General features: G+C 41.7%; 1 protein-coding gene across 3 annotated transcripts in view; it reads left to right on the forward strand.

The window, feature by feature from the left end:
• PIGQ (phosphatidylinositol glycan anchor biosynthesis class Q) overlaps window positions 1-23,804 on the forward strand; it is a 50,706-nt gene extending 26,902 nt beyond the window's left edge. For all 3 annotated transcript variants that reach the window (XM_077449313.1, XM_077449312.1, XM_077449311.1), the window contains exons 4-11: window positions 1,609-1,729; window positions 3,731-3,857; window positions 4,171-4,324; window positions 7,632-7,743; window positions 9,403-9,483; window positions 13,921-14,035; window positions 16,154-16,215; window positions 18,063-23,804. In XM_077449313.1, the coding sequence (XP_077305439.1) occupies window positions 1,609-1,729; window positions 3,731-3,857; window positions 4,171-4,324; window positions 7,632-7,743; window positions 9,403-9,483; window positions 13,921-14,035; window positions 16,154-16,215; window positions 18,063-18,215 (925 nt within the window). In that variant the 3' untranslated portion in view covers window positions 18,216-23,804. The remainder of the gene's footprint in view (window positions 1-1,608; window positions 1,730-3,730; window positions 3,858-4,170; window positions 4,325-7,631; window positions 7,744-9,402; window positions 9,484-13,920; window positions 14,036-16,153; window positions 16,216-18,062) is intronic.
• Window positions 23,805-25,421: the final 1,617 nt, after the last annotated feature.

The raw sequence follows: 25,421 nt of genomic DNA on the forward strand, positions 1-25,421 counted from the left end.
CCTCACTTCTTCTCAGATTGGAGAATGCTTTGTGTTATTTCCAGCTTTCAGGGTGATTTTCCAGGTAACGTATATACATGGGTACATTGGCCCAAGCTGGCTCAATGTAACTTTGTATAAAATATTCATACCTGCAATTCTTCTTTAATGAGTTGCATCAATTACACTTACCTTGGTGTCCTCCTTTGCTAGATACAGTTCTCCTAAAGCTGGGATTGCAGCACCAAAAGCTCACTGATTACATTCTCTGTCTACTTTTTGTCCCTGCAGTTTTCTAAATGGAGTTAGTTGCGGCAATGGTGGCCCCACAGGCTTCCAATGAAAGGGATTAATTCCATAGAAAAAAAAAACACAATTTAATATACACTTTAGATACACATAGACCTTATGCTGTACACAGATACCAGAAGTAGAGGGTGCATGGACCAAAAGCTTTGCGTTAAGGGTTTACTGAGTTCTGGTCCCAGTTTTAGGAAAGCTGTATCTTGGAAAGTACAGCATTTTTTTTTTTTTTTGTCAGAGCAGGGAAGGGGTAGATCACCTGTCAGGAATTTGTGATTTTTCCCCTCACTTTGGCTGGGTTCACATCTAATGCGTGTGGCTGCGGGTGCGGGAATTGCATCTGTTCCCACACCTGCAGCCAAATCACGCTGCTCTTAGGAGACACGCGGGGTTGCCATTCATTCTGAATGGCACCCTCATGCTGCTCAGCCCACAGCGTATTTGCAGATGCAGGAACCGCAGCAAAATCACATGGTAAAAAAGACCATGTGATTTCCCTGCGGCCACATATTTGAAAAGGTGCATGGCCCCCCCCCCCCCCCCCCCCCTATTTTTTATTTTTTTTGGGGAGGAAACACAGGCACAAGGCATTCAAATGAATGGGCTTCTGTGCCTGCGCAAACACGGGCTGCAAAAACTCTAAAGGTGTGAACCTAGTGTTCCTGTCCTGCTGACAATGTTTTACCAGACAAGAATTGAGGGGAACCCTCCAACAGTAACACAAACAAAAAAATAAAAATACGTTTTAGTAGAGTAGGGTAAGGCAATATTTTATATCTGTGTCCCTGATGCAGATTTTTCTTCTTTCTGGTGAAACCATTTTCAGAAAGTAAGTATAAATCTCTCTAATGGAGCCATGGAAAGCAGTGAAAACTAGACAGGGGTTCCAATCTGTCCCTACTCTATCTAAGAAAAAAAGTTTGGCTTAACATACATGTAAGTTTCTTTTTTTTAACACTTACCTTATTCTGTCTTTTATGATATAATCCATGAAGCTCTCCTTTTAAAATCCGATGTTATATACGAGTGGATGAAAAGCTTCTTCAGGGAATTATTAAGGTTTATTTACTAAAGGCAAATCCACTGTACACTTGGAAGTGCTGTTGCTGTAAATCTGAGGCGGATATACAAAGAAAGGAAAAAAAACAAAAAACAAACAGCATTTTTGCTTGTACATGATAGAAATCAGCAGAGCTTCCCCTCAGATCTACAGCGACTGCACTTCCAAGTGCATTTGTAGTGCATGGTGGATTTGCCTTTAGTAAATAAACCCCATTGTGTTCCCACCTCAGTGTTAATTGTTTGTCTATAATTTCTGCTTTACAGAAAGGCCAACACTTTCCTGTCGCTGTTTGTAGATGTAACTCTGGGCATTCTGTTGATGTGCTGGCTGTACCAGGGCAATCACATAGGTCAGATGGCTGATGCTCTTATCCCTGTTGCTGATGTAAGTGTTTTTTTTTTTTTTTTTATGCTGATACCATGCATCATAGAATCTTCTGCCAGCTTCCCAAGGTATATAAAAATTGACTATAGATTTCAATCGTGAAATTTAATTTCCCTCTGTACACAGCAGAGTTTCTAAACTTTTGTGCAGAAAACACTAGGAATTTGTGAGGCAAGAGAAAGCGGTGACAAGCCACTCTGAAGTCCGAAGAATGCCTTCTGCCTCCAGATTCACTTTCTACTTTTGTGACAGGGCTCAGGCCTAGAAATTACCTCTCAGGCATCAACTGCTGCATTATGGGAGGGTAGGGGGATAGTGTCACAACTTACCCCATACCTGAAACAGTTGCAATTTAAACTGGGTGGCAGCAGGAATTGGGGCTGTGGGTAGTAGTGCTTGGGGTGATGGCACTGGATGTTGATGTTGAATTGACAGTTTTACTGTAAAATTTTGGCGTTTGGATATCTTGTTCAGACTGTGCTATTTATTTATGTAGTTTAGGGATTTCAATATAATATTGTTTCAAAGAGGTATATTTAAAGCAGAACTCCTATAACAACTTCTTTAGCAAGGAACATACATTCCACATGATCAATTATGCTATCAAAATTAGTGTGTGTTGTAAATTGCCTCTAGCATGGTTACTGTTTCTTCTTGTTGGAGGCTGCAATTTTGTTGAAACCCAGAGCCTCTGAGCAGCAGCAAATCTTTAAGCTGTCAGCAGATTGGCTTTTACATTTTCGGTAAAGTGCCGAGAGCAACTGAGCATTTGCAGAGCAGGGCGAGACAGTGTATTTCCGTACATTTCAGTATTGGTACTTTTTTTTTAAATGTTTTACATAGCTTTACCTGCAAAAGGGGCCAGCTTGAAGTCATCTAGCAGGACTTAATTTTCTAACTATAGTTTCACTTTCAAAGGAAAGCTTGGCCAGAGCTCCTTTGGCTGTACTTCTGAGGATCACAAGAGTGCAGTTCGTCCTGTACTCCTGTGACCCATTCAGGCTGTGGAAAGATCCCGAGCATACGGTTAGGATCCATGCAGAAGCTTGGACCAACAGTTGGCTCAGACCTTCAGCCAGCCGCGGAGAGCCCAAGCCAGCTGCTCCCTCCCCCTCCACATCTCAGTGCTCCAGTGAGTGCTTGGGGGGCAGAGCAGAGAGCCGCTGAGTGAGAGTCACCAGCTCTCTGCTCACAGAACACTGAGAACTAAGTGATCAGCGGTCTTGGAGCCAGTGTGGGGACACGTGCAGCATTGATGCACCTAGGTGAGTATAATTTATTTTTTTGTTAACCCATACTTCTCTTTTAAATGCAATATTGTATTTCAACATTTTTTGGAGAGGGACAGATTGTGATATAGTATATTTGGAACACTGTGGGAGATCTATTTTGATTCTTAAAAGATATATTAGTCCGAGGCCCTCCTGATCCACCCTCTTCCCAGCAATCACCAGTCAACTACCAGAGTATCTAATGCCCACTGTAATTCTGACACTTAACAGAGGATGGGGCTTATTCCTGAACTGACTAAAACCTGGGGCCCTATATACAGCCTGGGCATTTCTGGGATTGATTTGGAGGATAACACTGGTTTCTGAAAGCCCCACAAGGTGATGCATTTCAGCACTGTTGTTTAAAATATTTATTTATTTATTATTATTATTATTATTTTAATTTAAAGGAAACCTGTGTTGAGAAAATGATGAAGCCTGCCCTTGCTGTCCTAAATGCTAGTTCCCTGCCAGTTGTGCTGATCCTCTCATTTCAGTATTTGGAGTGAATGACCTGGAACAAACATAATGCCAGTTAAACCAACATGACTGTCAGTGGCTTAGGGAGTATTGAAGACATTAGATCAAAAAGACCGCATGTTCAGGAGCAAGACAGCAGTGGCAGACTTGCATCCCAGGTTTTCTTAAAGCAAATGTTCAGTTTCCTAGTTTTTACCATTTCACATTTGTGTACTATGTAATGCATTTTACTATATTGCTTTTTATTTAGCGAATAGCTCTAGAGCTCCAGGAGCTGCTGCAGTGGCTGATGGGAGCTCCCGCTGGGCTGAAGATGAATCGAGCCTTGGATGAGGTGCTGGGAAGATTCTTTATGTATCACATCCACCTCTGGATAAGTAAGTTTGTAGAAGATCCCAAGGGATCAAAAAGTTTTTCCTTTATAAGAAACCACTCTTCCCGTCAGTGCTAGACTCTGTTTTACTTCTGTACTTACTGGTGTGTTTTCTTTCTACACCATTTACAATATGACCTAACATTTCATCAGGTATTTTCTGTACTAAAATATTAGTAATAGAATACACAGGCTGCTACTTATGACTTGCTTGTTCACACCACTTGCCAGCCAGCTCACTTCCAATAAATAATCTGATACCCCTGAAACTCTATGTGCCTTGGCTCTAACGCATGACTTCATTGTACTGTTTACAGGTTACATCCGCCTGATGTCTCCCTTCATTGAAGTGATTCTCTGGTACATCGGCCTGTCTGCTTGTCTGGGTTTAACTGTAGCTCTGTCCATCCTTTCTGACATCATTGCCCTCCTGACCTTCCACATCTACTGCTTCTATGTATATGGAGCCAGGTAGGTACACACTGGGGTGCATAATGAGCCATAAATCCTCTACGCGTGTACCCTAGGAAAAATCTGCCAAATGGTACAAGAAATTAAAGCGGAACTTCACCCAAAAGGGGGGGAACGTTCTGCTTGTTTGCATCCCCCCCCTTTAATAATGGCCACTTTTTGGGTGAATGTGGGGTCAGGTCAGATCACCGTGGATTTTCAGCACCACCCCTTTCCTCGCAGCCTTCTAGGACACATCACGGAGCCCAGAAGACTGTAGGATTATGCGCAGTGTGAAATTGGCTGTGAAAATGCAAGGCTTCAATTTAATTTTTTAATTATTTTTTTTGGGGGAGACTGGAGCTTCTCCCTTTTTTTTTTTTTTTTTTATTTATTTTTAAGGATAGAATTTTATTTTTTGCCATATTCATACTATAACCTTTTACTGTTAGATTTTAATCGAACATGAACAGTTTTAAATGTAAGGAGAAAAGAAACACAGGAACTGTGGTCTTATATCATAAATTACATTTCATAAATCACCATAGTGAGTAAACAAATAAATCTTCATTAGAATTATAAAAAAAAAGGGGGTTGCCCCTGAAAATGTCAGATGTAGGCTGACGAAACAGCTTGGGTGGTGTTTGAGATAATTTTCGTTCAGCTGGAATGCTAACGGGCAATTCCTATGCAATACATGCTGATCCCTGTAAGTGCAATACAACCTTTTTTTTATTTTTTTAATAAATGATTTGAATTCCTGCACCATGAGAGTATTTATTCCTCTCCCTCTATATGGCAAAACTGGAGCATGGGAGAAGAGAAAACTCTGCCAGTGAGTACTATCGGTGATGGTATTTTCCTCTACTACTGTGAGTCATGGACAGGAAATTGGAAGAAAATCTACCTCGGGGACCCAGACAGCATTGAAAACCTGATAGAATTTTAACTATTCTTTATTCTATTCAAAACTCGGAAATATGTTTGGGCTGGTGGGTTTACAGAGCCTTTTTTAACCTTTTGGATTATTCAGGGATGGGTTGGCAAAATGCATATGCATTGCCCCAAAATTGTAAACATGCAAGTGGGTGGATGAGGACTGCTTTTTTTGTTACACAAAGCCACAGTTTATTGTGCATTATAACAGCCTTGGGCACTGTACAGGCCAGCCACTGGCATCCTAACGGCCAATCATGTCATTGGTTGATAAGGAGGATATCAGGCGCAGCATCTTGTTTGCCCCTCTCTGAGCACTGGGGTCACGTTAGATGGAAGATGAATGCTAGAATTAGTCAGTACCAGTGTGCAAGGGTATTTTGCTTGGTAAGAACAAATTGTCTCTAATGTTGGATGTCCTGAGTGTGAATGCTATGAGAGCAATACTAAACTATAACCAATGAAAATGCAAAACGGTATAAAGTGCTAAATACAAAAATGAAGTGCAAATGCAATAAACAAATCCTTTGTCAAAGTGCAATCATATAATAAAAAATAGTCCAATGACAGTAGAAAAAATGTGCATCAAATGTTACAATGATTAAAAGGCTCTTCAATTGTGAAAATAAGTGCAACAAAAAAGGGGGGGGTAGGGGAGAAAAAGTGTCCAAGTGCAAATCGGCAGGGTAGGATGTGGTGATAGCCTGTAGATAACCTTCAAAAATCCACACAAGTAAAATACCACAAATTACAATATAAGAAAACAAAAAGAGTCAACAATAATACAATACAACATATAAGTATCTTGGTATCGTCTAATATCCAAAGTGCATATAATCACGAATGTGAAGATAATCGTATAAATATACAGTGCAATAAAAAGTTTGCAGTGCAATAAAAAAAAAAAAAAAAAAAAAAAAGCTAAGGTGCCTTAGTGCTCATAGACATAAAGTACAATAAAAGTCCATAAAGTAGCTTTTGTATTAGTGACCCATCCACCCACTGATCCGGACTGCTACCCATTTGTCCAGTATGTGGATGAGTATTTTTTGCTGATGTCACGCCGCTACACGACCTTGGTCGACAGAGACTTTACATGTCAGTTATTAGCGCATTTAGCTACAGTTTATTGTTTTTTGTCAATTGGATGCTAGCTATGTACTTGGTCTAATTTTAATAAAATACTGCTCTATTACGGCATTAACTGGCTCTGGTGTGAGCTTTGTTTGCTGCAGCTGAAATCGAACCCGAGCATGGTACAGAGGAGAATACTATGAGCGGATGCATATGTTACCTGGGATGACACGTATAGTCGCTTTGTCTCTGGTGAGTGTCCCCTTCACGAGGTGGTGGTTGGTTGGTTGGTGATCAGTGCACATACTGGATAATTGGGCAGCAGTCTGGATCAGTGGGTGGATGATTCACTAATACACAAGCCAATTTATGGACTTTCGTAGCACTTTATGTATGTGAGCACTAAGGCACCCTTTTATTTTATTTTTTATTTTTATTGCATTGTATATTTATATGATTGTGTTTTATATTTGTTGATTATATGCACATTGAATATTTCATGACACCAAGATACTTACATGTTATATTATTGATGTGTTTCTTTTTTTCTTATATTGTAATTTGTGGTATTTTATTTGTGGCCCTGCAGATCTTTACAATCTTAGGTTCGGTAGGGTCTGTATATAGACCTATTCTGCTAGTAGCCTTTTGTATCACAGCACAGAAAAGACATTGACATATGATAAAAACAAGAAAAACTGCGCCAAACAATAAGTTCACCAGGGTCCGCACCAAAGCAAAAGATGATGGGTTAAAAAACAGCAATGGAGTACCAAAACCTAATTAAAACAGCTCGATAAAATCCATTGATAAATCATAAGTCCATTAGTATGGAGTAAACACCACGTGATCCACAAATAAATGTGACCCACCTACGAATGGAAAGCCGCTTACCAAAGGGCAAGCGCAAGCAAGGTTTGCCTATAACCCAGCCGCGCATCCAAAAGACTCGGGGGGGCTTCTCGGGGTGTTCCAGATGCTAGACTTTTATTCATATGTCGTGCAGTCCAAAAGATTGTAGGGCATATGAGACGAAAAAGGGGAAAAGGGAAAAAAAAATGATGGTTATGATGGTGGTTTCTATTAAACACAATGGCAAATTAAGTGGACCTTATGACTTTAGCATTGCCAGCCCAGCTATTGATATTTTTAACATGAAGTTAATTGATAGTCAGTTGCATTTATTACAATGGTTGGCTTACAGCTGTGCCCTGGCGAGTTTAGGAACACACATCAGATGACATGCCAGTGTTTACCTTTTCTTTAGAGGACACTTGTTGTCTTTCTTGTTTTTGATTGTTGTCCAATTATCTATCAGATTATACTGCTTCAAGATGCATGGGCTCTCATCTCTTTGGCGGCTGTTTCGTGGCAAAAAGTGGAATGTCCTGCGTCAGCGAGTGGACTCCTGCTCTTATGACTTGGATCAGGTATCTAATCTTTGCTATAGCTGCAGTTTTATCACATTTCCAGCAGAGGGATTGTGAGCTGCTGGAATTTCTGTCTTGCAATATGAATGAATTGCTTATGCTGGGAAAAGCAGGAGGCTCATTTAGAGTGGAACTAAAGCCTGCAATACACAACTCTGCTCCAATAGGCCAATGCCCATGAGGTCCCTTGCTGAAGCCAGCATCTTCTCCTTGATTTCTTCCAGGTGTCTGTTGTTGTCATCATGCGTCGAACAATCAAGGTGGCCATCACTCCCACCCTTGTGCAGGAGTTCATTCTTCTTGGCACGCAGGCACTGTGCCAAAATATCAACTGAGCTGCACATGCTCAGCTAAGTTTATATTTTACATTTTAACGAAGACGATAAGCAGGCAGGCAGATTTTATTTCTATTTTCTGTCTACAGCTGTATTTTGCAATACAAGCCTGCTTTAAAGTGGTTTTAAGCCCTTACATATACCAAGTAAAGTGACTGACCCAGAGAGATGAAATAAATCCTCCTACCTAAGTTGTACCTGTTTATCTGCAGTCTGCTCATCTCTACATCAATTCAAAGTCCAGAAATTATAAAGCTAGTCTGAGAGTTCAGAAAAAGGGGGGCAGAGAGCTGAATATACACAGTTCCGAGCTCAGTGAGGAGAGCTCTGAGAGCTGATTGGAGGGAAGGGGCACAATCCACTTCACACAGAAACAGAGTAGAGGCTGTCAATCAGTCTGTGTGCTGGAGCTCCCTCCCCTGTCTTATTTTTTTTCTCTTGGTGTCAAGAAAACGTGTTAGACATGATTCGTTAAGTTAGCAGAGGAATGAAGCAGCAGACAGAAATGACACTTGGTACTCTTGAGACAAATAGACAATATAGAGGGCTATGCTTTGTTCATATTTCATGTCTGAGGTTTATAACCACTTTTTTGTCCTCCCCGGCTGCACATATGTGCCTGTACATCACATCTCACACTGCTCCTTTTAACTGTCAGAAGCAAACTGATATTTTTTTTACAAGGTTTCCCTGGCTAGTAGTTATCATTACAATATTGTATTTATGTCTGTAAGGTGTAACTTTAGCACTGGGGGTTAGTTTCAGGTTGTTTAAGGATTAGTTGTGGCAGAGAATAGAGTTTATAGAGTTAAAGTGTATCTAAAACTAAAAACAAAAATGCAATAGATTGCAGCTTACCAGTTTTTTAGATTTTGGTTGTTTTTTTTTTGTGATAACTGCATTCGTTTTATATTTCTCTGGCTTGTCTGCATTTTTTTTTCATCTCCATTACAGGGTGTGATGGGATTAGTAGTTTACATAAGACAGAACTTGTTTCCGATTTCAAGTTCTTTTCACATACAGCAAGTGAGGACAGTGCATTTATGGCAAGATAAACCTGCATTTTCTGTACTTGCTGAAATGGTTATTTGTATGAAAAGTGAAAATTAATATAGCCAACACATCTAAAGACTGGTATCCTGCAATAATATATAAGTTTTTGTCTTGGGTGTAGTTATCCTCAGGTCAGTGGGGGCAAGTATATACCGCAGTGCTAGAACTGCTGTGGCAGCTACAAGAGGCCGAAAACTGTTGTACCCCATCCATTGTAATGTATTACTACTACAATGTACTGCTGTGACTGCATATCACCTCTCTCCTGCAGCTCTTTCTTGGGACGTTGCTATTCACAATCCTGCTCTTCCTCCTTCCAACGACTGCCCTGTATTACCTGGTATTCACCCTGGTATGTACGATTCTTACACCTGAGGCTATTATGGCCTAGATGCCCAGATAACATTTTTAGCAGCATCAGTATGCATTGGTTAGCTTGACAGCTTGTTAGCTTTCATCTGAAATGAGTTTTACATTTTGTTTTTTAAAGACATGGAAGGCTTTTATGCAGTATATTGTTTTAGTAAATGTACTGCTTACACAGGCTGAGAAATGGATAATGCACTGTGGCAGCCTGAGCTGAAAGGTTTGCCTTTAAACAAGCCTATGTGATCACCATGTCAAAGCTGTCATTGTGATCTTGTGGTCGAAAACCACACCAACCATTAGGGGAGACCCAGAGCTGTCACCTGATAGCAGGGTCTAAGAAATAGGAATGCTCACAAATAGGCATTCCTAGTTCTCACCTGAAACTTTAATTAATGTTCTAATGCTACAATCCTGAGAACCCTCACTTGTGCCAGCATGCTGCTGATGATACTTTTGAAATTTGCCCTGCTGTGTGAGTCTGCGCCCGCACAACCATGTCATTCATTCACAGAGATCCGTGAATGAATGAACTACAAGTCCCAACTGCACCTCAGTTGTAACCCTCTGAAAACCTGTATTTCGGTACAGACATAGAGGTGGGCCGATAGTTTCCAGCAGCCTGGCATTACATCTGCAATCCACTGATCGTGGGTGTAGTGCTTTGGAGGCTCCTGTAAAAAAAACAAAAAAAAACAATTTGAATAAATAAAGTTATTTTTTTTTTTTTTTTTTTTTTTTTCCTTCTGCAAAAATATGTGCATTTATTATTGTGTTTTCAGGGTGGACTTGGCCTTTAAGTGCCGGATTTCAAATACCATTTTACACCATAGTTACGTGAAATATAATTTGCCATTTCCTACAAGAGCAGCTCATACTATTTTTATAAATCTGTATCAAGAATACATAAAATTGTAAAGAATTTGGTATTTGCCAGTGAATGTGTTTTCCTAAAAACAGAATTTTTGTCTCAAAACGTTTTCAGTTCTGATGGCGTCCTGAAACGCATAAATAATAAACTGACTTTTTTATTGACGATGTGTTTTAAAATAAATTTAAACACAATCACTAATCTCAAACTTTAAAATGTTTGTAATATGTGGCAATATCTTCCTTTGTTTCACACTCACATCTATAGAAAAAGGAAGCGGCACATCACTTTAACTGGTAAAATGTAAATATTAGGTTTGTAAAGTCCAATTTATAAAGAAACAAATATGGAGTTGGCATTGATGGTTATTTCACTTCGCTGAACTGCAAATATTTGCTGAGCGCTGTCAGCTTTTTTTTTTTTTTTTGTAGCAACTATATGCCCACTTAGTACATTACAAAGAGCGAAAGCAGACAGTATGCGTACGTGCAATCCTTGAATCTTCTAAAATGATGTGCAATCTATACGCGTTTAGAAAAAAAATTAGTATTAAAGGGGTGTTCAGTCAGTCAAAACTAAAATACCAAAGCCTCATTTAGCAGTCAAATGTCAGGGGCCAGGCTGAGTGTTAGAAGGAAGTGGGGACAATTAAACTTTTTATTTTATCTTTATTTTTTTTAATAGTCCTGTAGCACTGCATGTTAGGAATTGTAATTCCATTTTGAATACCTTTCCCCCCACCGTGCAGCTAGGCTGTACCCGCACTGCGCAGGTTAACTGGTCTTTTTTTTTTCCTCGGGAAAGGACGGTGGAGATATACTTAACTGATCAGCTGATCCTCCCTGCAAAAGACCGGTTTGGCACCCCTGAGCTTCAGCAATCTTGAAAGTAGACTGTTCCTGACTTCAGCATGCCCAGAGCACGCTCCATAGACAGGGACAGTCCACCGCTGGACCATGGGGGAGCACTGTTTTCTGGAGGATTGGCAGATCAGGTGAGTATAAGCTTTGTGCTCGCCCCTAGAAAAAAAATGAGCAGTTGGCTGATTGTCAAACATTTAAAACTGGTGGTGGGAGTTAACATAACCAATGGGCTGTCATGGGCTCTCATCATGAGAGCCCAACTATGCATGCTCTTTCCGCTCAGCTTCTCCATTCACAGAAATTGTACTACAGCTATTATGAATACAGGATCTCTGAATGATAATTGATAGATCCGCCCCCTCCATTCAGATATTGTGCTTCATTTATAGAATCTATAGTACAGCTTCTATGAATGGAGCAGCTGGGGCAGGCATAGTCAGGCTCTTTTCATATGAGCCTGTGACAGCCCATTGGTTATGTTAACATCCGCCGTAAGCTTAAGGCTTCATGCACACGAGACGCAGATGCAAACGCTGCTGGACACATGTTGAAACCGGCGTTTAGAAACGCGCGTTTTGCCGCGATTTAGCGGCGTTTTACCGCGTTTGCGTCTAGAAGCGTTTAGTTAACCTAACATCATAGACCCTCCCCAGCTCAAAAATTAACTATTTCAGCAATTTTGTGAGACCAGAGTGAGTAGCAGCAGCTGTGAGAGCTGCAGTGTACTTGTATTTAGCGTGTCACTTGCCACGGCACCTGCCACAAGTTGTGGATTGTCCACTTGCCACGTGACTTGCCACATCACCTGCCACGTCACTTGCCATGTCATCTGCCACAAGTTGTGGATTGTCCAACTGCCACGTCACCTGCCACAAGTTGTGGATTGTCCACTTGCCACGTGACTTGCCACATCACCTGTCACAAGTTGTGGATTATCCACTTTCCACATCACTTGCCACCTGCCATGTCACTTGCCACAAGCTGTGGATTGTCCACTTGCCACGTCACCTGTCACGTCACCTGCCACAAGTTTTGGATTGTCCACTTGCCACGTCACTTGCCACGTCAGCTGCCACGTCACTTGCCACGAGATGTGGATTGTCCACTTGCCACGTCACTTGCCACGTCACCTGCCACGTCACTTGCCACGTCACCTGCCACAAGTTTTGGATTGTCCACTTGCCACGTCAGCTGCCACGTCACTTGCCACAAGATGTGGATTGTCCACTTGTCACATCACCTGCCACATCACCTGCCACAAGTTGTGGATTGTCCACTTGCCACGTCCCTTGCCACGTCCCCTGCCACGTCACCTGCCACAAGTGGATTGTCCACTTGCCACATCACCTGCCACAAATTGTGGATTGTCCACTTGCCACGTCCCTTGCCACAAGTGGATTGTCCACTTGCCACATCACTTGCCACATCAGCTGCCATGTAAGCTGATCACCTGCCACAAGTTGTGGATTGTCCACTTGCCACGTCCCTTGCCACGTCCCCTGCCACGTCACCTGCCACAAGTGGATTGTCCACTTGCCACATCACCTGCCACAAATTGTGGATTGTCCACTTGCCACGTCCCCCGCCACGTCACCTGCCACAAGTTGTGGATTGTCCACTTGCCACATCACTTGCCACAAGTTGTGGATTGTCCACTTGCCACGTCACCTGACACAAGTTGTGGCTTGTCCACTCGCCACGTCACTTGCCACATCCCCTGCCACAAGTGGATTGTCCACTTGCCACGTCCCCTGCCACAAGTGGATTGTCCACTTGCCACGTCACTTGCCACGTCACCTGCCACAAGTTATGGATTGTCCACTTGCCACGTCACATGCCAGTCACCTGCCACAAGTTGTTGATTTTCCACTTGCCGCGTCACCTGCCAGGTCACTTGCCGCGTCACCTGCCAGGTCACTTGCCACGTCACCTGCCACAAGTTGTGGATTGTCCACTTTCCACGTCACTTGCCACTTCACCTGCCACGTCACTTGCCACAAGTTGTAGATTGTCCACTTGCCACATCACTTGCCACCTGCCATGTCACTTGCCACAAGTTGTGGATTGTCCACTTGCCACTTCACTTGCCACCTGCCATGTCACTTGCCACAAGTTGTGGATTGTCCACTTGCAATTGCAATTGTTTAAAATATTTTTCTAATGGTTTTTCATCATTTGCAATCATTTTTGAGATTTTTAATGTAAAAAAAAAGGTCACCTTTAAAAACGCATATAAACGCAAACGCGGCTAAACGCGGTAGCGGCGTTTTGCCGCGTTTTACCGCGTTTTGCGTCTGAAACGTGGAAATTTTTGTTTCTGAACGCATTTTTTTGCTTCTGGAAAAACGAGACTAAACGCAACTGCATAAAAACGGAAAAAAACGAGACTGTGTGCATGGACACATAGGATAACATTGAATGAGTTCAGGGGCAGTTGAAAAAACTGTCCAACTGCATCTGAACGCGCGTTTAACTGTGTCTCGTGTGCATGAGGCCTTAAATGTTTGACAATTGAAAAAAAAATCACAATCACAAAAATTGTGAGTGTTGCCCCTCGAGACCAATCAGATTCAAGTAACCTGTAAGACTGAAACCTAAAAGCTAATTCTCATTATATATACACAACAGTTTTCCACCTTTTGCTTCCCATCTGCTTATATAACTCTTTATTTCCTCTTCTGTCTGACAGCTTCGTCTGCTCGTGATAATGGTACAAGGTGTCATCCAGATGACTATAAATCTGCTCAGCTCCCTCCCTTTCTATGCGCTGCTACTGCGTCTCTGCCGTTCCTACCGGCTGGCAGGTGGGTCCTTTTTATCACTTTAGTCAAAACCTGTTCTTAAATAAGCAAGTCAGTAATGACCTCCCACTGAAAATGCTGGTCTTCTGCCTCTCTGACTTTAATACCGCCACAGACTTGGAGCCGGCTTACAGCCAGTGAATCCATTGTGCAGCCAAACCATCTGATCTGCACGTTTTGAAGTCACCCGCTTAAAAAATTTGAAGCCATTGAATCAGCAAGGCAGCCAAGCAGCTATTATTTTTAAGAGAAGTTTAGAATGGCTTCCTTTGTATTTTGCTCAGGAAAGTTTTTATCTTTTAAGTGTGTAAACTCTAATCATTCACATCTCAAATTTCCTCCTTTTTGGTCTGCTAAATATACCACTAAAAGTGTTTTTGTTATAGCCATTCCATAATTAACAACAATTTTTTTTTGATCCTGCCAGAAATCTTGTAGGCTGATAACTTCCTGTGCCCAAGTTAGGGTTATGGAGATAAGGAGGGGAGAGAAGGTGAGGAGAGGTTTGTGCTTGTAATCCATCAGAAATTAAGTAGGCACAGCTGATAACGTGCTAAGGATGTTAGACCTACTGTACATGTTGGCATGTCAATCAGAGCGGTGTTGGGACAAGGTCCTTTAGCACCCTTGGCAAAAAAGGTCAAAGTGATTTGAATTGATGGGCACTGATATGCAACACTGATGGGCACCAATAGGTGGCACTGATGGACACTGACAGGCGGCACTAATGGGTAGCACTGATGATGCAGTACTGATGAGGTTTTGACAGGTGTTACTGTAGGGCACTGGCAATGTGATGGGCACTGATAGACGATCCTGAGGGAGCACTGACTGGGTACCTTTTTGGCACATCTGATGGGGCTGTGCTGATTATTAGCACAGACCCCCCCCTCCTGGTTCATGCGATGATCAGCCGTGATTGGTCACAGCTGATCACGTGGTAAGAAGCCTCTGACAGAGGCTTCTTATGGCGATTGGAGATGCGGCATGTCAGACTGGCAACGCCACACTCTCGATCGCTGCACTACAAGCTGGCATGTTATTTTGCTGGATGTCATATGATGCACAATCAGGATAACAGAACCACTTCCCGGCCGTCATTATGCTATAGGCCGTACGGGAAATGGTTAATTTTATCAAAACCATATAATATGAGGTCAAACCTAAACACTTTCAATTTGTAAGCAATCAGGCATGCCCTTGCACTACATGGGTGAAGGTAAATCTAAAGGTAATTGAATAAGAAAATTGTATAATGTATGACCAGCCCTAGGCAGGCACCTGTCCTAACTAACCCTTGGCTTGACCCTGGGTAGAAACCTGCTTTATTTCTGGCACATTAGCATTTTTTTTTCTGTACTTGCAGTATGATCTTAAAGGGATAAAACATGCAGGAAATGTTTTTTTTTTTTTTAAGCCCAACAACACAGATTATGTGGAATGAGTATGTTTAGTAAGTTCGCATTTCAGTTCACACCAGCCACACAGCTCTTGCACACACATATTTTGAATACGATATAGCAAGTTTACATAGCTTCAATTCCTAGAGAGGCATTCCTGACATTATAGAACTGTATTGAGAGAAGAGTACATTTAGGCTTAGCATTTGGGCAGCACTATAATTATCAATATGGCTGCCCCTGCATGTATCTGGGGTCAGAGATGAAAGCTGGCCATACATAGATCTAAGATCAGTCGGTACTAGCTGAGGTTTGATCCATGTATGGTCAGGCTAATTGCACACAAGTCAATCCATTGATCGACTTAAGCACAACCAGCCTATTGGATTTTCTACATTCGGTTACTGCCAGTGGCAATAGCTGCTAGCGGTAATCATAGTGTTCTGCCAGCTGGGAAGGCTCCCTGTGCCCTCCCGGCTGTACACAATAGCTCTGCAGGAAGCATTCAGTCAGTCAGTGTTGATGGGGAAATCAACCGGTTTCTTGCTTTGGTCAAAGTGGTCAAAATCAAGAAAATAGTCATCTATGGGCTGCTTTAGGCTATAGATATCTTAGGTTACAGTAAACCATTTAGCAAAGCGGTATAGAGGAGCTTGGATAAATGTTACCTTTTATATCTTGCATTTCTCACTGTAATAACTCCAGTTTACTTCTGTTGCAGCGGGTGTAAAATTTTGCATGCTGGAGCAACAAAAAGGGAAGCCACTTCGATTGTTGATGCAGGTAAGGTTAATATAGCAAGTGATAAAAAATGTATTAGTTGAATAAGCTGTATAAAATGCTGTTTAATTATGATGCGAATGTTCTGATCTCTAGACTTGTTCGTTACGATTATTATGAAGGAAAACCTATGCGGTGGCTGCATTAGGTTTCTTTTTTTCAGGCTTTTTTCTTTTATCACTTGCGATCCTGCCAGGTGTACATTTTCCATACTTTTAGAAAATGTACTTTGCTGAAAAAATATTGTAGCTGCCAAATTTTGTTGCCAGCAGTTTAGACATTAATGGCTGTGTGTTGAGTTATTTTGAGGGGACAGCAAATTTACACTGTTATACAAGCTGTACACTCACTACTTTACATTGTAGCAAAGTGTCATTTCTTCAGTTTTGTCACATGAAAAGATAGAATTAAATATTTACAAAAATGTGAGGGGTGTACTCACTTTTGTGAGATACTGTATACGACTTTCTAAATATCTGAGAGATTCTCCACAATTTCCCATATTTCATTTTGTGCTAAATAATTAATAAAACCACCATTAAGGTACTCTATATCCTACCACCAATTTTATATATGTGATAATCTTACAAACTTCCATATATTAGCTTCCAAGTGCTTTAGTATTCCCCTCCCTTTTTTTTTTTTTTTCTCTTGAAAGTGGAGAGTCCCATTTATGTGTTACACCCCAACAACCTACCTCTATATAATTGTGACAAGATCAACCCTGGAGTGTCTAACCATTTACCCCAAAGTTTTTTTTAAAATGTATCTAGGCATCCCCTATGTTGATAAACCATATTTTCTCTTTGTAAAACTTAATTTACTGATTTTAGCCACAAAGAGTAAGTTGGAGTCATAGAGATACATTTCTGTGCTAGCAACTTTCACACTATAAACAGTAATCTAAGAATTGCCATATACATCTGATTAATCCATTTTAATTTTGGTGAAGTAAAGAAGTGTGTGTGTGTGTATATATATATATATACACACACACACACACACACACACACACACACACACCAAAAAAGAGAGCGGCACTCATGGGTCTCGAAAGGTGAATGCACCATGGCGGTTTAATTAGACGTTTCAACGAGGCACAAGCTCATCTTCCTCAGGAGATAGAGATTTTATATATACACACACACACACACACACTAGCATGACAATCAGATGTTGTAACAGTATCGACAATTCAAATAACAATAGCTACAAAGGTAACAAGAGGCAAAGAAAAGGGGAGTAAAGATATACATGTAATACATTATATGATGTTATCAAAATAACTTAAAGGTTGATTTAATGAGTCCTTGGATATATCGCTAGGCCATGGAAGGGAAAGAACAGGTTATTTGATGTAAGGGATATAGGACCAAGATACTTTGAGGTTAGGATAGTGGTAGGGTACAGGAGGGATGACAAATCAATGAAGACCAAGTGGTGAGAAATTTGTCCTGGAGCAGATGAGCTTTAGCAAACATAAATTCAAATAGAGCATGTACATTTAGGATGTGTAACGGTGGTCAAAATGTCAGAAGTGTTGCATGTTTCCAACGTCTAGTTATGGTAAGTTTAGCCACTATAATAATGTGAGTTAATATAGTGTGAAAGTTAGGAGGTCACGTGTCATAAAATATTCCTTAGAAGGCTAGTCTTGGATCTGGTTTGGATAGTAGTTTGATGATGAGGTTGCATAGTTTTTTTTTATTAATTTTATTTTGCATGTACATACACAATAAAATCTGTTATTCAACTGAATTAAACTTCTATGTCATTTTGTAAGAGAATGGAAACGCCATCACATTTTTATTTAAATCTTTTTTTTTTTTTCTATGCCGCTTCCTCTACAGATTAACCCGTTACCCTATGGGCAAGTGCTTGACACCTACAGGCTCCCATCCAGCAGATGTTACCCTAAAGACTCATGGGGATCTTTGTGCAAGAAGCTATTCATCGGGGAGGTCATCTACCCCTGGAAGCAGAAGCAAGAGAAACAAGACTGAGGGAGCACAGACAGTGTTGGCTACATGAAGGACACTGCCAAATGTCTTTGAGTTTATTGAAGTTCTCCAGGAAACAGTTAAATTCTTTCCACTTCCTTGTTTAGTGATTTATAGACCCCAGCATATTAACTCCTTTGTGAACCAAGGTTTGTGCGACTCCTCAACTGACTGTTAGGGGATATCCTACCAAAACTACCTATAAAAATCAATGTGGAATTATCTCCCCTAATAACCAGTCCCTTACAGCACAGATACATTTAGATAAGAGCTTAGGATAAACACAGCCCTCAATTCCACTGAAAATGAATGAGCCGGGGCCTTAAATCCCTGACTATGCTCCGCCTGTAAACTTTGGGCTTTTTCACACTTTGTCTATGAGCTGTGTTGATCAACGCAAGGGCACATAAAAAAAACTATTTGTACCTGTATTTTTACGCAGTTTAACTCTCAACACCACAATGCATCTGCTGAGGTACATAGATTTAAATGAAGTGTTATTTTATAACCCTTTAATAAAGTAAAAGTAAACAGTGCTTTGCATTGTAGCAAAGCACTGCCCCTACACACCATACACTAGCTTGCCTGTGTTTTAGCTGGTGTGTGGAAGGGCTCTAACTTATTACTGGAGAACTTCTGCATAGGAGAGTTTTGCTTTGAATGGAAATTGCTTGTCTGCCTGGGATTTTGTGGCCACGCCTCCCTCAGCCCCCAGTAAAGGCGGGTATAGACATAAGAGAACGTCTGCCGCAATATTATGTCTGAAATGTTCAGGATAATTACTATTATTTCAGGTACTTGTTTAGCGTCGTCAACGCAGCGCTTTACATATACATTGTACATTCACATCAGTCCCTACCCTCAAGGAGCTTACAACTTAAGGTCCTTAATACACATTAATACATATACTAGGGCCAATTTAGACAGGATCCGATTAATGTCTTTAGAGTGTAGATGGAAACCAGAATACCCGGAGGAAACCCACGCAGGCACAGGGAGAACATGCAAACTCCAGGCAGATGGTATCGTGGTCGGGATTGGAACCAGCGACCCTTTTTGCGGCTAGGTGAATGTGCTAGCTACTACCCGTATAATGAATTATTTCCCTTAGAAGTCTCACTCAGGAGTGGCTTTCATGCGTTGGGAATACTGATGCCTTTATAACATGTACCCCCCTGAATGGGACTGATGTAATTGATTCTATATTGCAGTATTATATACTTCCATGGTGGCAGAATATACTTGCTGCATATGAGATAATCCTGACAGAACAAGCTTTGCTATTGGTGTGGGAATGCCTTATTGCTGTGGTCTTCTTGAATGCACATGTGATGTTGGTATGTTCCCTGGCCTCCTGGGATGAAGTCCCTTAAATTTTATCTTCTGAACAGACCATCGTTTGATTCTCATATATGAACATATGATTAAAGCCCCTTTTTTACGCTGGGGTATTGTGTGCGTCGGTGGTAAAGCGCCGCTATTTTTAGCGGCGTTTTACCATAAATTTCGCAGCGCTATTTGGCCACTAACGGGGATCTTTTACCCCCCCCCCCCCCCCGTAGTGGCTGAGAGAGGGTTAAAACCACCACAAAGCGCTGTTGCAGCAGTACTATGCCGACGGTATAGCCGCGCTGCCCCATTCATTTCAATGTGCACTCCAAAAATGCTGCTTGCAGGAGTTTTTTTTTTTTTTCCCCCGTCCTGCAAGCGCACTGCTCCAGTGTGAAAGCACTTGGGCTTTCACACTGGAGAGACAGGAGCGGCTCTTTACAGGCGCTATTTTTAGCGCTGTAGTGCCTGTAAAGCGCCTCAGTGTGAAAGTGGCATAAGACAACTTGCAAAACATACAAGAGTCTATTTATTACCTCTGTAGCGGGGCTTGTCATTGCTTGATACTCCAGTGCAACATGGTGAGCTTGATTATCTCACATGGTTTGGGAAATAATAAAGGCCAACTCCTCGTCCAGGTCCATTTAAAAAACAAAAAAAAAACCTCAGGATTTGTCCCACAGAGATTTTTCAGGGGTGAAAGTTTCTTTCCTTGCACCAGAAGTTGAAAGGGTGTATTTTTAAAGTATCTAGATCACAACATACTGGTTTACAGAAAATATATATTTTTATTGACCACTTTAAAAACTATTTCTTAGTTGTCTGTTTGTTGTTATTACTGTTATAATGTCAAAGACATTATAACATTAACTGTAGTAGGCCATTGTACTTCTGTAGTGATCTAACATTTGATCATGATCATATTAAAGAGGAAGTAAACCCTGATGGGTTTACTTCCTCTTTCATTCCCTGCAAAGGCAAAGTATAATGGACTACTATGCATCGCATAGTAGTCCATTATGTGTCACTTACCTGACACAGGAGCCAGCAATGTCACCGCTGTCCCCTGTAGTCCGGCGCATCCATCTTTTCGGTGGGGTCTCGCAGCTCCGCCGCTGTCTTTCGGCGGAGCCGCGATGACATCACTCCCGCGCATGCGCACGGGAGCCGACACGCGCGGCAGCTCCATTGTTGGAAATGCCGCGCTCAGTGCGCCTGCGCGCCGCTGTCTACGGTGCCTGTCTTCGGGCAAATCTCCTAAACCGTATAGGTTTAGGAGATATTTCTTGGACCTACAGGTAAGCCTTAATCTAGGCTTACCTGTAGGTCAAAGTGGTTTGTAAGGGTTTACAACCACTTTAACATTCATATATTTTTACCAATTCCATCGTGTACAATATGTTGATATAAAAAAAAGAGTGGACAGGAGACTAGCTCAGTGCATTTCCTGGAATTGGCCAGGTCAGATTTTCCTGACCAATCACTATTGTGCATTATTGCCTGAGCACCTCCCCTTTCTGCATGTTGACCTGATGTGCACAGGTATATTTAGCAAATGATAGCAAAGCTGGTTCTGTAGCTGGATTGTACATGTGTGGCTATCTAGCTGTAGGCCGCTTGTCAGTCTGTAACAATGATGACTGGTCTTTTTAAAAGCAGATGGATGACGTAGTGCGATAAGGTGTGGAAATGCCGGGATCCCAAGCAGACTTCCATTGCCAGTTCCATTTCAAATTTTAACATCCTGTTAAGGGAATCCCATTCTAAATAATAGACTGGACTTAACAGATTCAAAGCAAAAGTCCTGATTATTATTGCTATCATTGTACTATGCATCCGCACATTCCTTTTATTTCTATTAGCAAACTGACTTAAGCTACCAAAAGATATTGACCCATTTTATGGCAAGTACAGACACTGGAGATCTACTATGGAAATGAGTGCCGAAAAGCCAAACCGCTCAATGTATACATGAAACATATACAGTATATTACATTTGATTGACCTACCAAAAGTTTTTAAATTCTGTTGAGTCAATCCTTTAATTCACTCTACAACACTGCATAGCCAGGGCAGTGACAACAATAATCACTATTGCAGCTCTTTACCACCCTAAGTCATCATTGGACTATGAAAGAGCTTCATCATACTACTGACGTTCCCCCTGTGCTCCCCTGGAAAAAAGCACTGAACACTGCAGTGTGATTGGCTGACAGTGCATAACCTCCCACGCTGTCTGATTTCTGCTATGCAGGAGCTTGTGGGAAGGTAAAATAAAGATGTATTATAGGCACTTATACAATCACTATTTTTAAATGCATTGAATACATTTTTCCTTAAAGAATATGTAAATCCTACATTCCATATTCCTGATATGCACCTGCTGTACCATGTACTTGTTCGAAAAAGTATCCTGATCTCTTTGGATTACTTCTTTTGTGTGAAAAATCTGATGCTCCTGCAAGTCTCCCGCTTTCCTATTAACCACTTCAGCCCCGGAAGATTTGGCTGCTCAACGACTAGAGCATTTTTTGCGATTTGGCAGCACGCCGTTTTTAACTGAGAATTTCGTGGTCGTGCGATGTTGTACCCAAACAAAATTGCCATCAATTTTCCCCACAAATAGAGCTTTCTTTTGGTGGTATTTGACCATCTCTGCGTGTTTTTTTTTTTTTTTTTGCGCTATAAACAAAACAAAAAAAAAACTATTTTTGAAAAAAATACAATATTTTGTACTTTTTGCTATAATAAATATCCCCAATTTGTTAAAAAAAAAATTTTTCTCAGTTTAGGTTGATATGTATTCTTCTACATATTTTTGGTAACAAAAATTGCAATAAGTGTATATTTATTGTTTTTTTACAAAAGTTATAGCGTCTACAAAATAGGGGATAGATTTATGGAATTTTTTATTATTTTGTTTTTTTTACTAGCAATTGGGGCGATCTGTGATTTTAAATTTTTTTTTAAATCTTTTTTTATCGTGACTGCGACATTATGGCAGACACATCGGACACTTTTGACACATTTGTGGGACGACTGACAATTATACAGCGATCAGTGCTATAAAAATGCACTGATTACTGTATAAATGTCACTGGCAGGGAAGGGGTTAACACTAGGGGGCTATCAAGGGGTTAACTGTGTTCCCTCACTGTGTTCTAACTGTAGGGGGAGGGGACTGACTATAGGGGTTGACAGATCGTGGTTCCTAGCTATTAGGACCTCGCAATCTGTCTTGCCTCACAGAACAGGGATTTGTGTGCGCACACACACGTCCCTGTTCCGCCTCTCGTGCCCACGATCGATAGTGGCCAGCAGTCATCGCGACCATTGGCCACGGGCATTGGCACCCTCGCAGTGCAGCGGGCGCGCCTCCGATCCCGCTTAAAGACGACGACGTAAAGCTACGACGGCTCACAGGAATGTGCCGACCTGCCGCAGTATAATGATGGCGGCTGGTTGGCAAGGGGTTAAAAACTGACCACAATATGCATAAGAGCACAGCATGGTCAGTTCTCTAGCTGTGCTGGGAATTCAGCCTGCATTCCTCCAGTGATCAGCCTTGTCCTGACACACCCCTCCTCCACAACCATTTACTCGAAAAGATTGGTGTACTGCTGTTTCTCCTCCCCTAACTCTCTACATTCCTTATGCAGCTGAGAACAGAGGGTATGTGACCATTTAAAAAAAAAAGAAAAATATGTATTTATTATGTTTTTTCCTATCTATACAGGTTTTTTTTTTTCATTTCTATTTTAAACTAGATGGGTTATTTTATGTGGTGAGGTTTTACATATACTTTAAGGAATATCTTGATATTTTTTGCCTTCTTATATTATTAACTGTTATTTGTATTTAAGTAGCACCAGCATATTGAGCAGCACTTTGTGCAGTACACAGCAGCAGTCCCTGTCCCAGAGAAGCTGCCATATTAGCTAAGGCACAAGTGGCAGCTGGGCAGCTCTTCCTGTTCTGAGGCCCCGCCTTCATGACATCATTAAACCAGTGCAGGAGTGGGCAAGATATACCTCTGATGCCAAACTCTCAATGGACCCCTGTGCACATAAAAGAAACGAGGGTGCCTAAGCACTGCCACTGTACAGACGTGCCCTGCTGCTTCTTTTCAGGAATTATGTATTGAAGATGTATTTTTACCTTGCTGATTTACTAAATTAAAATGTCTTTACTGATCCTAGTTGGAAAGATAAATGATAGATTTTAACGTGGAAGTGGATCTTAAAAATAAAAAAATTGACAGCAGGTTGGGCCTTTGTTTGTTTTTTTTAAAGCGGAACTATACTCACTTTTAAATCCTGTGAAACGCCGTCCCCAGGACTCACCACCAGTAGCCGGTTTCTGGGTCTCGATTGCCATCCTCTGTCATTGGCTGGGCTGAGATGACGTCACTCTCGTGCACGTGGGAGTTCTGTCAGATTCGGCATTGCCAAATGTGTGCAGTGAGCTGTGCTTGCACAACTTACTGTACAAGGGCGGACAGGCAGGTAAGTAGCCTATCCGTCCATTTTCATTGTGGAACCTATAGTTCCACTTTAATCTGTACATGGGGGGGGGTAGGCAGCCTCAGTACTCCAACTGTGATCAACTACAAGTCCCATTATGCTTGTCTCTGAGGGCCATGTCTGTGGCTGTCAGTCTTGCAATGTCTCTTGGGATTTCTAGTTCCAAAACAGCTGGAGTGCTGAGGTTGCCTACCCAACCATAGACTGGCTGGGGCACATGAGCAGAGTACAGTTCCAGCATCTTCTAGATGCAGGGAATGAAGTCAGGTGCTGAGATAATGTAATTTCATTGTGCAGATGCCTTGGTTGCATCATGGGTGAACCAAGAAGATGGCAGACCCGGAGGAAGAGAAAATAAACGTGCATGTGGGGGAGCTCAGACACCACTGGAGGAGAGCAAACCCAAAAGTAAAATCTATGCTGTAAATTCCTCTCCACCACAGTTTATATACGGTTTAATTATAGGTCAACTTAAACCTAAAAGTATGTCCATTGCATTCTTTAGCCCATAGCAACTCATTAGTTGCTTGCATTTCCTTATGGGTTTTTCATATTGGTGGTGCCCTCTGAAGAGTAATCAGTGCTTAGATTGCTTTTCAGAGGGCATTAGGCAGTGGAGAGGTGTTTATATTGACGATTTAACCTTGTAATGCACACTACTGTGCAATCGCATGCATTGTACACTGTTGCAACACACCCCCATTGAACATAATGGATGAGTTTGACAAGTTGCACCGCTTTTCAAACTATGCACCCCAAGTTAAAAATGCAGCTGCCACGATGCAAAGCATCACGACTGTGGTATGTGTACACTACAGTCCTGTTTTAAAGGCGCCCTGTCTGCCCATCCAAAAAGCCCCCTCAGCGACTTTTACGCGTTTTTGCTAGAAATGGCACCTGAAAACTGCCTCCCATGCTGCGTGAACGTGAAACCCCGAGTGCCATCACACTGGGGCAGAAAAAGTCCTGCAAGCAGCATCTTCAGGGCGGTTTGGGAGTGCGGTATACAGCGCTCCCAAAATGCCCTGCCCATTGAGATGAATGGGCAGCGATTTGGAAGCGCCGCAACATGGGTGTTTTTAACACCTCCTTCGGCCGCTAGCAGGGTTAAAAGTGCTAGCGGCCGAAAAGAGCAGCTTAAACAGCGCTGCTCAAATGAGAGACTAGCCTTAAGGTTTTTTTTGGGGTTTCCCCCCCCCCCCCCATTGGAGCTTATGGGACCACACTTTTATGTTAAGCCTTCCTATGGATCAGCTGTCAGTTTAGAGTCCTAAGGATTCAAGGTGATTTGGTTGCACTTGGTCTGCAAAAAAAAAAAACAACGCATCTATGCGATTATAGATAGATTAAAAAAAAA

The sequence above is a fragment of the Lithobates pipiens genome, unplaced genomic scaffold (genome assembly GCF_037356315.1).
Source record: "Lithobates pipiens isolate NorthernLeopardFrog02 unplaced genomic scaffold, aLitPip1_a1.2 Scaffold_22, whole genome shotgun sequence".
NCBI lineage: Eukaryota > Metazoa > Chordata > Amphibia > Anura > Ranidae > Lithobates > Lithobates pipiens.